Genomic DNA, 13,586 nt, shown 5'->3' on the forward strand with positions numbered 1-13,586 from the left:
AAGAAGTTAATACACAGGAAGAATGAACTACAAAACCGGCTCTATTCAGAGCCTGGATTCGGACAGACTTGGGTCTTGTTATTACACTCTTATTTTCTCCACAGCACTTATTAATTTTGTGCTTCTCTAGTTTGTTTGTTTATTGGTGTGAATGACCTGTCTCTCCGCCTGGAACGGAGTCCCAGCAGGGTGGAGACCTCATTCACTGCATTATTCACAACAGTGCCGGGGCATAGAAGTTGCTTAAACATTTATTGCATAAATAACTACCTTTGTTAATTATTTGTGTGATCCTAGGCAACTTACTTCAGGCGAAGTAACTTCCTTTTTAAAATGAGTATTGCTATAAAATGCACTGGTATATGCAAAAGTGCTCAGCACACAGTAGGTGCCTCATACCGCGAGTTGATTCTGCAGACACTGCAGGAAGAGGAGGCAGTGAAGATAGCTGCCCTGCAGGACACTCAAGAGTGGGTTAAACTGGGGAGTGGAGGGGCGGGGCGGGGCGGGGCGGATCCGCGGTGAGTTCCTGCCACACTTCCGACCAGGAGTCTAACGCTGCCGCGGACAGTGCCAATGCCAGAGACCTGGCCGTACCTGATGGTCAGGTTCTCCATGACTCCGGGGAAGCGCTGCAGCTCGTCCCGGAGCTCCTCGAAGGTGATGGCCCCGTTGCCGTCCTTGTCGGCGGATTCGAAGAGCGCCAGCGTCAGCTGGTCCAGCTTCTCGTTGGGCAGCGAGATGGCGCTCTCGCGCAAGCACGACTGCAGCACAGTACGCAGCTCATCCGGGTCAATGGAGCCGCTGCCTGTCCCGAGTGGGGATGAAGCCGCGTGGGAGCCTGCCCCAGCACCCCACTCTGTACCTGCAGATGCCCCCTGCCATGCACACACTGCAAGAAGTGGTGGGCCTCTTCTGTTTACCCACCTCCAGCTTTCTGCCCATCAGCTCTCCTTGCAGGTATAGACCGTGCAACTGAAGGACCAAATGCCACCCTCAGCTCAGAAACCTTCCATGGTTCCCGACGGCCTAGCTCAACAGCAATGGACGCCTCCCCACGGGTGGAGAATCTTTGGCTTCAGTGGATGCCTGTCTCCAAAATCTGTAGCTTCCTAAATACTACTCAACTTCCAAGACCATCTGCCCAGAAAATACACCTGCTTACTTAATCTATAAGGGGCTGTGTGCCCACAGCCTCAATTATCCAAAGGCACACTATATGTGGGTTAGTGCTGAGGGAGTGTGCCTTGTTCAACTTGGAGCAAGTGCTCTGTTCATCATGTTGTCCTGAGAGGGGCCACAGCTATTCTGTGGCCATTCTAGTCCAGCGGTGTGGCCTTATGTAAACATGGGTGGTTGAAAGTGATGGGATAAGCAAGCCAAATCTACCAACAGAGATGAGATTTTTCCATTTTTATTTTATTCTTCCTGAGCAGCAGAGCCCGTGATTAATGATTTCTTGGCCTGCTTTGGATGTGGACACACCCAGTGTGGCATCCTGCTCCTGCCCCTCCTTAACTGTGCAATAGTGGGCTCTAAGTCCTCTGCGGTAGTGGACCTCACTTTGCTCATCTCTAAAATGAGAGCAATCATTTCTCCCTCTCAGAACTGGTTCAAGCAAACTAGATGATGGTAAAACACCTCATGCAGTATCTGGAAGACGGAAACTGCATATACATGGAAATTCTCATTAGTGTTGTGACTTTGGCCCAAGCCAAAGTCCATAATCATATTACGATGCAAAATCTATTAAAGTATATTATACCACTCTCCAGTCACACCTCCCGTTCTGCTTTCCTAGTGAAGAGCCACGGTGGCAGCAGGTTTCTGGACTCATCCAGAGGACCAGTCTCCCCCTGGGCCCTTCATGGCCTCTTCTATCTGCTTTAATCTCTCTGTTGGCCAATTTCAAATCCAGGGTCATCCTTCACAATAATTCTCACACACACATTCTCCTTCCTTCTCCCTGTAACCTTTCATTCTACTGACTCTAAGAATATCCCATCCCTGGGTGAAGCCAGCTACCTGTTTCCTGCCCTCCTGCATCAGGGCAGCAAAGTGAACATTGCTGAAAAAAAGCTTTTCAGAAGGCAGGTCCATCGCTGTGAATCCCTTGCTCAACACTTTTGGATGGCTCCCCATTGTGCATAAGTTAACTAATTTAACTTTCCTCTCAACCCCATGAGTATGAAATATTATTATCATAATTCCTATTTGATAAATAAATTGAGGTACAGAGAAGTTAAGCAACTTGTCTAAGATCATACAATAAGTGATGGAACTGAGATTTGAACTTAGGTAGCTTGTGCTTAGAGTCAAATACTACACGATGCTGCATTATACATACAGTGGAGTATAATGCAGCCACTAAAAATGACACCATAAGTACAGTGAGTTACCACTTCACACCCATTAGGATGGCTGTTATCAAAAAACAGAATAGAAGGCCAAGCACAGTGGCTCACGCCTGTAATCTCAGCACTTTGGGAGGCCAAGGCGGGTGGATCACTTGAAGCCAGGAGTTCGAGACCAGCCTGGCCAACATGGTGAAACCCTGTTTCTATGAAAAATACAAAAATTAGTGGGCATGGTGGCAGGCACCTGTAGTCCCAGCTACTCAGGAGACTGAGGCTGGAGAATCACTCGAACCTGGGAGGTGGAGGCTGCAATGAGCTGAAATCATGCCACTGCTCTCCAGCCTGGGTGACAAAGCGAGACGCCATCTCAGAAAAAAAAAAAAAAAGGCAGAAAATAAGTGTTAGCAAGAATGTGGAGAACTTGGACCACCTGTACATTACTGATAGGAATGTAAAATAATGCAGCCACTGTGGAAAACAGTAAGGCAGTTCCTTAAAAAATTAAAAATAGAATTACCATGTCATCAAGCAATTCCCCTTCTGGATATATACCCAGAATAATTGAAAATAGGAACTCAAACAGATATTTGTGCACCAATGTTCATAGCAGCATTAATCGCAATAGTTAAAAGGTGGAAACAGCCCAAGTGTCCTCTAATTAGTGAATGGATAAACAAAATATGGCATATACCTACAATGGAATATTATTCAGCCTTAAAAAGGAATAAAATTCTGTCACATGCTATGACACGGATGAAGCTTGAAGATACTATACTAAGTGACATAAGCCAGATACAAAATGACAAATATTGTATAATCCCACTTAGATGAGGTGCCTAGAGAAGTCAGATTCTTAGAGACAGAATGTATGAATAGAATGGTGGTTGCCAGGGACTAGGGAAGGAGGAATGGGGAATCAGTGTTCAGTGGGCACAGAGTTTCAATGGAAGGATGAAGAGGTTATGGAGATGGAGGGTGGTGATGGTTGTACAGGAATGTGAATGTATTTAAAGCCACTGACCTGTACACTTAAAAATGGTTAAGATGGCAAATTTTACATTATGTATATTTTACCACGATAAAAATGATACTGTAAAGCAATATATTTTTACATTTCAAAATGTTCATTTTTGTAAGTGAAAAAAGGCAGTATGTATATAGTATAATCCCATTTTGTTAAAAAAAAAGGTGTGTGGGGTGTGTATATGCAACCAGTTAGAAGGCAATATAGCAAAATGTTACGGGCGATTTTTGTGTTCTTTCTTATACCACTCTGTATTGTCTCCAATGTTCATAGTGAGCTTATACTGTGATGAAAAGGAAAAAACAGCAGATTTTTTTTTTCAAACATAGAAAAGAACAAAAGAAGGTTCTGGCCTCTGGTAAGTTGAATAGAAGGCATTTGTCTCCTGTGCCAGAGTACCCCCTTTTCTCCCCACTGCCCCAGAAAGGGAGGCAGGGATCAGACAGAAAGACTGGGGACTGGGGGAGAGATGAGAGGGAATGAAGTGTCAGCCTCACCTGGAGAAACCAGTCCCAGGCTGGGCTCAGGAGGCTGGGATGGCACCTCCAGGCCTGCCAAGGTGAAATGGCCAGTTCTCACTGAGGCCCCCACTGCTGTCCCCACGAGCCCACACCCAGGAAGAGCCCTTACCATCGATGTCATACACCTGGAAGAGGAATTTGAGTTTGTCCATGGGGCTGCCGTGGATGAGCAGGGCCAGTGCCTCCTGCAGCTCCTGGAGGGTGATGGTGCCACTTCTATCGGAGTCAAATAGGGCAAAGAATCGCTCTGCAAAGAAGGACTGTGGGCAAGAAGGGTGGAAGACAGCACAGCTGTGGCCGCAGGGCCTGGACTTTGGATTCATTCACTATCTCCCTGTGTCTGGGGTGGTGGTGGGGGCTGCACCGTGGTGTGGTGGTATTCAGGCAGGACTCAGGTGCCGTGATCTGCTCTAGTGGAAGACCTGTTCCGATCCCTGCAGTAAGGATGGGCTTGATTTGGGCTTCAGGCCCCCTTCAGGCACTGGGCTTTGTAATTTGTGTGGGCTCTTTGCCCCCTACATACAATCACCCCCACCAGCCTTTAAATCTCAGCCTCTGGGTGGCCCCTTAACCAACATGGGAAAGGGTCAGACAGAGGGTCCTCCTGCGGGCTCCTTCCAGCCCTGTCTCACCCCACTTGGGGTGAGTGCAAGGGATGAGTGAATCTGGGAAGGACTTACAGATTTCACTGGAAGATCTGAGTCCTTTCTTTTGCTTGTTCTTAAGGCTGCCTACATTTTATACTTAAGGCTTTTTCCTTTTTTTTTTTTTTGAGACAGAGTCTCGCTCTGTCGCCCAGGCTGGAGTGCAGTGGCCGGATCTTGGCTCACTGCAAGTTCCGCCTCCTGGGTTCACACCATTCTCCTGCCTCAGCCTCCCAAGTAGCTGGGACTACAGGCGCCCGCCACCTCACCCGGCTAATTTTTTGTATTTTTTAGTAGAGACGGGGTTTCGCCATGTTAGCCAGGATGGTCTCGATTTCCTGACCTCGTGATCTGCCCACCTCGGCCTCCCAAAGTGCTAGGATTACAGGCATGAGCTACCACGCCCAGCCAAGGCTTGTTCTGAATCACTGGTTCCCTCATTCATTCACTGAGTAGTCTTGTGCTGTGTAGCCTCTGCCTGCCAGGCCTGGTGTTAGACCCTGGGAGCACAGACATTAAGAAGACAGGCTTGGATGGGTGTCCCAAAGATGCTGTGTCCTGGGATGCTCCCCTCAAGGCAGGGGGAGGACCCTGTGGAGCTCTAGTGTCTGACTTAATAAAACCATGAGGGGCTCACAAGTATGAGGTATAGGCCGAAGGCTGCTGTGGACTGACAACTTTGCCTTGGCTTTCTTCTTCATCCCCAGAATCCCTGGGTAGTACTTTTATCAGTCTCTACCATCCCGAATGCTCTTTGTCTTAAGATGTTTTACACCCTCCCATTTGGATGAGATTATCTCATTAGGCAGAATGGGATTTTTTCCTTCTTCATATTTGCTGTGGGAGGAGGCGTGGCATTAGAATTCTGAGTAGTATCCCCAAGACCAGCAGGGGAGGGTCCTTCTGATTCAAGGAGGGCATTCAGATGCTCATCAGCTAGTCCCTGTCAAGGACCAGGCCACTATTCAATGCCAGTCCCGAGGACAGCTGGGAGAGGCTGGCGTTTTAGGCTCGGTCCTCCCTTCTCTGCTGATGTCTCCTGTGTGTCAGGGCATGCAGGCTGTGTGAGGTTGGCAGGGTAGCTGTGGAGCCTGAAGGACTGGGAACAGTGTGCCACGGCAGACAGGTCTTTAATGGTTATAGACCATTGACAAGCTTATCTTGAGAGGAAACTTAAGTCAGAGCATCCGCTCTGCCCATGAGCCTAGTGGAAATTGTGAGGTTAATCATAATGCTTAAGATTTGACAAGCTACTGACTTCCAACCTCATGTGTTGTTTCGAAGACCCAGGAGGCCATGGCTTCTAAGAGGAATGGGAGGGTGCCAGAAACATCCCGCCAGCCCTGCTACAAGGTGGAGACCTCAGGAACCCCAGGGAGCTCCCTTTCCCTCCTTGTAAGGGCTATGCCCTGAGAACCAGGGCACATAACAATAAATGCAGGGCTTCCGCCTTGGTCCAACACTTGCCTCTTTCACATGCAGAGCTGATTTGAATTCTTGAAGGCTGATCTCCCCATCTTCTCCTGCAATGGTCTTAAACTGCTGAGTCACCCACCGGAGCCACCTGGCATCCTCCTTGGCACTCATGGTGCTGGGAGGCAAAGGAAACAGGTTTATGGGCTTGGGGTGGCCAAAGCTTCATGAGGTCTCATGGTGGTCCCAGGGCCTCCGCCTTGCTCTAACTAGGGCCCTGGGCCTCTCCGAGTTGAGTTGGGTCAATCAGTTCTGGCTGTGGATTGGAGCTTCCCACAGCAGTTTTTCCTCCTCTCTAAGCCTCAGTCTCTTCCTCTTATCCTGAGTTGGTTGGCCCAGGCTTGCTTCTCTTTAGGTTCTGAAATGACAGGGCCCGAGTGAGGTGGACCCACACTGTGGGGATCAGGTCAGAGAGTGGCATGCTGCGACTGTGTTAATTAACATCATGACAACAATGACTTTCCATCTTGCATTTACACAGATCTTTACGGCTTTCCAAATATTTCCCAACACCACTACTTCCTTTGGTCTCTCTGACAGCCTGGTGGGCTCAGACATTTTGCAGAGAAGAAATAGGCCCAGAGCAATTAAGTAACTTAGCTAAATGTATTCAGCAAGTTAGAGACAGAGATAGAATTCAAATTCAAGTCCAGCATTTTCTTCCATTCTGCCCCAAAGCCTCCACCCTCTGCTTAAATGCTTGTAGTACAAGGTGGACCAAGCCAGGATTCAGCCCTCAGGTCTTAACTCTTCAGGCCCAGGTTGTCTTCTACAATGTCACCGGGGTATTGGCTGTCTAAAACCCTCACAGATGGGCTGTCTGTACTATGATCTAAACAGAGGTGAGTGATGAAATTAGGACACTTCCGCAGCATCAGGACCCAGGAAACCAAAATTGAGGCAGTGAGTGAGGAGTTACAAATTCTTGTTACTGTAAATGTCCCCCTGGGAGAATGGCCTTGTCTATAGCTCAGAAGTGTAACATAACCCTAAATGAGTTAGCTACAGTAATCCTCATTCTTGGTGGATTTTGTATTTGCAAACCTGCCTACTTCCTAAAATTCATGTGTAACCCCTGAATCAGTACTCACAGCCCATCTGTAGTCATCTGCGGACATGCACAGAGCAGTGGAAACTGAGTCACCCAATGATTTGCTCCCCACTGAGGCTGAGCAAGGCAACAATGCCTGCTTTCTTGTTTCAGCTCTCAGTGAGTGCCCTTTTCATGATCTATCTAGTATTGCATTTTTCACACATTCGTGTTTTTTGTTGGTGTTTTCACTGTTTAAAACAGCCCCCAGCCATAATGTTGCGGTGCTGTCTAGCATTTCTAAGTGAGCAAAGACTGTACTGTGCAGTACGGAGGAAGTACGTGTTAGGCACAAGTGACAGTGCTATTGGCCATGAGTTCAATGCCAACAAATCAACAATACATATTTTAAAGATGTCTTTAAATAGAAACACACATAGAACAAGGCGACTTATTGATCGTTTGACAAAAATACTGTGCCCTGAGGCTCACATGAGCCTAACTCTATACTTCCTTCTAAGAACAATGGTTCCAAATTCACTAATTCGGTGTTTGAGGTGACTTTATAGAACATAAATGAGAACTGATTTTATTTTTAAAGATTAAATAAATGTTAAAAATAGACGTACCAGTTTTCACATATGCAACTAGACAAAGAATAAAATACATATCACACAAATGTAAGTACATACTACTAAATATAAAGTCAGAAATTAATGTGTTAGAAAATCAAAAAAAGTCAAAATAATACATTTATTTCAATTATGGAAATGGTTTTACAGATGTATGCATATAATACTTCTGCCTTATCTGTGGGGGATACTTTTTAAGCCCCTTAGTGGATGCCTGAAACTGCAGATAGTAGCAAACCCTATACCGACTATGTGTTTCCTATATAATACATACCTATGATACAGTTTAATTTGTAAATTAGCTACAGTAAGAAATTAATAACTAATAAAATAGAACAATTATAACAATGTACAATATACTATAATACAAGTTATATAAATGTGGTCTCTCTCTCTGAAAATATGTGATTTTACTGTACTCACCCTTCTTCTTGAGATCTGTGGATCTGATAACAGAGATAGCGACTAAGTGACTGAGGGGTGGGCAGCATGTATAGCATGGATTCACTGAACCAAGGCAGGACAGAGCAGAAAGCCTCGAGATTTCATCAGGCTACTCAGAATGGCTGCAATTTAAAACCTATGAACTGTTGATTCTAGAATTTTTCATGGGATATTTTTGACCTTGGTTGACCATGGGTAACAAACCATAGAAAGTGAAACTGTGTATAACAGGAGGCTATACTGTCCTTCAATACTCATCAAATTATTCTTTTCCTTTTTCTTTATTTTTTAAAAATCATGGTCTTATTTTTTATGTGAGGACAAGTCATAGTAAATTAAAGGGAAATTTAAGAATATTTTAAAAGAAATAACAATTTTAGGTAGGCAAATCAGGAAGATAACAATCATACAAGCCAACGCTATGCGATTCTTCCACAAGCCCCAGGGTAAGACATTGATGCCATGGTTTGTCAAATATTCCTTGCCAGTACACATTGGGTAGCCACACGTATTGTTTACTATTTCACTGAGTCCTGGGCAGAAGTTTTGTTCCAAAAATTCATTAGGCAGCAAAGCTGTAAAACCAGAATGCTGAAGTACTTAAACCATAACAGCCAAGATGCAATGGTTGCGAGATTTACTAACAGACCTGAAAAAACCATCATAAACACAAAAGAGATGGTCATGAGAAGCATTACTATGGAAACCACACTGACCTGCTGCTATGACCAGTGCCAAATAAGTCACCATCATGAGAGTAAACATCATGATGAAGAAGGTGTCCACCTTTGTATTTAATCCTAACAAGATTAGGATTATTATACAGCATTATTTTTATAATGCAGGTATCATTATACAGGTAAATATAATACTTGGTAACATCTTGCTGGGTAGTAAATTAGATAACAGTTTTCCGAAGAAATAAGTTGACACTCTGTAGTATCCACTAATATATTTGTGTATAAAGAGCTTCTCTAGCACAAAGAGAGCTCTATGATTGATATGCTGCTGAAACACTGGCTGGTGGTCAAGAAGAGAACCCTGGCTCTATTCGGGATTTCAGTAGGATCATTTTTTAGCCCAAAGTAAACGGCACCTATAACCAGCCTCAGTATGGTTGTGACAATTACCTGAGCTATAGAGGCTTGGGATTTACTCAGCAAGTTTTTGAATAAATGTATGAAAACACGTCTGAGAGAAGGAGGTGGCATAGGTGACCTTGAAAGCTGAGATCTTCTTTTTCTTACTCTCTGAGAGTTGATCTAATTCAGCTTTTGTTTCTCTGTTGAAGGAGGAGTTGACATAAACTCAGCTAATTTTTCTGTGAGTGGCTTATCTCTCTTAGCAGTCTCTATCGTCTCCGTGGCTTCACAGTCTTCTTCCTCTCTGTTTAATACCACAGCAGTGAATCTCCATTAATGACACCCAGGAAGAAGCCTGCAGGGTTATTATTGAACTCATAGTGGTAACCAGTTGACACAAAGTACCCCAAGGCCTCCTAAGCAGGCCCATGGAACATTCCTCTTCCTGAGGCCAATAACATGAGGCTATCAAACAACTTGAAGATGGAATATTGAGGCTGATGAATGGGGAGAAGATGATTGTTGATCCCTGCTTAGACATCCTTTTCAGGAACAAAAAGGTCAGCATTTGCTGTGCTTGAGTCCAGTCCAGTTGTGGGCTCATCCAGGAACAAGATGAGAGGATCAGTAATAGGCTCCATTCCTATACTAGTCCTTTTTCTTTTTCCTTCTGGCACACTGCAGATAAATTGAATTCTAAACTTGAAATCTACTGCTCTATCCAGACCTAAGTCTTGAATGACCATATTTATCTATTCATTTTTTTCACGATTCATCACAGTTCCCATTGGTATTCAATTGTATTTCTTTCTCAACTGGTTTTTGACCATGTAGAAAGCTGCTCTTCACTTTTTCTCAAAAACAGATGTTATGAAAACACAGCTCTTTCAGTAAATGCTTTCAGGTCTTTGGAGGTCATCTTGGGTAAGCCACTGGTGTTTCTTTGTGACATTGGGATAAAAACTTCGACATTACTGGAAGAAATCTGGAGAGTTTCTGCCTTTCTTTCCAGACACACACTCTCAGCGCAAATGGCTTTCACTATTTACTCACTCTGCTTAATAGCACTTGGGTTTATTCAAAGTTTCCAGTCTCAGGATCCATGTGCTCAGAGGCAGAACATTGACCATCATTTATATAAATGTTGAGATGAGTCAGCTGGACCTTCCAAACAAACCCTAAAGAAGCAGCTTCCACTTAATAGTGCCACCAAGCATGTGCACTGTGCTTTCTAAATCATGAAGAGCTTTCTCAAATTCTCCCAGGCTCTTTTCCAGTCTGCCTCCTTCCATGTCAAAGTATGCATTTTAAATATGCAGATTATGGTATATCAATTATGCCTTAATATAGTGAAAAACAAGTTGGTTCTTTGAAAAAACTAAGAAGAAAAGCATGATTAAGGATAAAAGAGAACAAAACCTCCAAATATACATTAATATTGAGAAAGGCAATAGAACTACAGGTAAGGAAAGGGCTACTGAACTATAAGCATACTGTGTGCAAATGTTTGGTGGATTTAGAGAAATGAATTAGCTCCCAAAGAAGGTAACAATCTGAATGGACCAATAATTATTTAAGAATTCAAAATGGCAATTAGGCCAGGTGCAGTGGCTCACCCCTGTAATCCCAGTACTTTGGGAGGCCGAGGTGGGCAGATCACGAGGTCAAGAGATCGAGACCATCCTGGCCAACATAGTGAAACCCTGTCTCTACTAAAAATACAAAAATTAGCTGGGCATGGTGGCACACGCCTGTAGTCCCAGCTACTTGGGAGGCTGAGGCAGGAGAATCACTTGAACCCGGGAGGCAGAGGTTGTAGTGAGTCGAGATCGCAGATGCTGTCTCAAAAAAAAAAAAAAAAAAAAAACAGAATTCAAAAGGGCAGTTAAATGCCAACCATTGAAAATAACCTCAGGACCAGCTTGTTTTTAGAGCTGAGTTCTATCTAATCTTCAAAGAATGATAAACCCAATGGTAAACCATCTTAGATCATAGAAAGAGATAGTAAGATTCCCGATTCATTTTACAAAGCAAGCATTACCCAAATCCAATGAAAAGAGCATACGAAAAGGAAATTCTGTACAAGTTTAACTTATACAAAGCTTTAAGTAAAATATAACCGAATTAAATCTAGAAGTTTACTTAAAGAAAAAAAAAACGGTTTAGTTAGTTAGAACCTAATTTGGTAGTTAGAATTACTTAGTTTAGTAATGTAAGGATGGGTCATTATCAAAACACCTATCAACGTAATTTTTGATGTCAACAAATTAAAGAAGAAAAATAGTTTTTATCATGTCAATAAATGCTAAGGAAGCACCTGATAAAGTTCAACATTCATTCTTATTAAAACTACAAGAAAAATGGGAGGAAATTACCTAAACATAGCATGGATGTTTACAAACTAGTAATTTTTTCTCTTGTTCTATGATATTTGCAATGTTTATTTAGTTTCTCTAGTTTAATGCATTAAATTCAATCTCCAAATACTAGGTATTAGTGATGGCTAGTTTCTGGGCTCAAGGGAAATAGACCAAAATCAATGATCTATATCTATCTATATTTATATGCATATAAAAATGAACATCTATATCTATATATATGTTCATATTTATTTACATCTTTACTATCTATCTTATTAGCCAAAACAGTTACAAATGGAAATTTTTAAAAATCATATTTATAATTGTTATCAAAAGTTGGATAATTAAATAAATGCTTTTGGCAAAATGACTGTCTACATAGAAGAAAACAATTAGATAACTACTGTATACTATCTTATTTACATTTTCTGATCAAATTGTAAATACCTAAATGTAAAAATAAATAAGATAATGAGAATTAGCAGAAATTATAGGAAGTTGTATCATCTTTAAGTAGGGGTACAAGATGGAAATCCCAAAAACATTAAGGAAAATGATCTGTAGATCTGTAGATGTAAAAATTAATTTCTGCATGATAGAAGACAATAAATTCAAAAGACAATAGGCTGAAGGAAAATATTCACAATAAGCATGATGGAATGGGGACACCTGTTATAAAATAATAACAACTGAAAGGGCAACAATAACAGTTAATGCTTTTATTAGGTATTGATAAATTGCAGCTGTGTTAGTGTTCTTTTAACATAGAAGTCCTGCAAGTTCAATGGAAACAAAAACAAACAAACAGAAACCACCAATGGAAGGTAGCAAAAGATATAAAAGGACAATTCATAAGAGAGAACTTATATTGGTTGATAAACATTTGAAAAGATGGTCAATTCACTTCTCCTGCCTGGGGAAATGGGATTTATAACAATTACATCTTTTGTAGTTGGGGGAAGAGCTACCAGAATGACAAAAATTCAAAAGATTGGTAATATCCAATACACATAGTGCTGGTGAGAACACAAATTGTACAATCTTTCAGGGAGTTCAATTTTTAGGAATGTATCCTACAAAAATAAAAGTGTTATTACATAATGGCCCATATCCATCATCCACCTCCTGTGTACTAGATTGCCATTTGAAACAGCTAAGACCACCCAAGTTATCTATAATAGGTGTGAATCGTTTTGAATAAATACAGTAGCACTGTGTGGAAGGGAATCGTCAGGCTGTCAGCACTGGGCCTTAAAGAGGCAAGACTGGAGGGGAGAAAGAGGATTTCCATTCCGTGTTGCTTTAAGCTTCAGTATGATTGATCTGATGGTATCCATGGGTATATACCATTCTTGTGATAATCTTTGAAAACTCTTATTTTCAGATAACTATGGATTCACAAACAGGTATGAGGAATAATTCCTTTATTCCTTTATTCCACTTCTTTCAATTGTAATATCTCACAAAATTGTAGTACAATATCACAAAAAGGACATTGACATTGACAGAGTCAAGATGCAGAACTTCCCACCACTACAAGACTCTCTCAAGTTGCCAGTTCACAGCCATACCCACATCCCTCCCCATCCCCTTCCATGGAGAGTGGGCAGTGGGCAAAGTCCTGACTCTCCACTGGGCCTCCTCTGACCGTCGCAGTCGGGAGAAGGAGGGGGTACCTCGTTACTGCCAGGTATGACAACTAAAAAGCAAGCAAGGCTGGGGTTGGTGGCCCACACCTGTAATTCTAACACATTGGGAGGCTGAGGCAGGAGGACTGCTTGAATTAAGGAGTTTGAGACCAGCCTGCACAACATAGTGAGACTTCATCTCTACGAAAACTAAAAAAATTAGCCAGGCATGGTAGCATGCACCTATGATCCCAGCTACTCTAGAGGCTGAGGTGGGAGGATGGCTTGAGCGTAGAAGGTCGAAGCTATAGTGAACTTTAGTTGCACCACTGCACTCCAACCTGGGCAACAGAAAACCCATCCCTTAAAATAAAATAAATAAAATAAAATA

At 42.7% G+C, this 13,586-nt stretch overlaps 1 protein-coding gene and 1 pseudogene across 1 annotated transcript in view; both read right to left on the reverse strand.

The window, feature by feature from the left end:
• The window catches only part of NOX5 (NADPH oxidase, EF-hand calcium binding domain 5), a 42,781-nt gene that overhangs the window by 26,140 nt on the left and 3,055 nt on the right, over positions 1-13,586 (reverse strand). The window contains exons 2-4 of the mRNA XM_011940554.1: positions 6,014-6,137; positions 4,012-4,162; positions 558-808 (exon numbers count right to left, since the gene is read on the reverse strand). Coding sequence (XP_011795944.1) covers positions 558-808; positions 4,012-4,162; positions 6,014-6,137 — 526 coding nt within the window. The remainder of the gene's footprint in view (positions 1-557; positions 809-4,011; positions 4,163-6,013; positions 6,138-13,586) is intronic.
• LOC105510508 lies at positions 8,473-9,983 on the reverse strand (annotated as a pseudogene).

Source organism: Colobus angolensis, unplaced genomic scaffold (assembly GCF_000951035.1).
Source record: "Colobus angolensis palliatus isolate OR3802 unplaced genomic scaffold, Cang.pa_1.0 Scaffold19, whole genome shotgun sequence".
Taxonomy (NCBI): Eukaryota; Metazoa; Chordata; class Mammalia; order Primates; family Cercopithecidae; genus Colobus; species Colobus angolensis.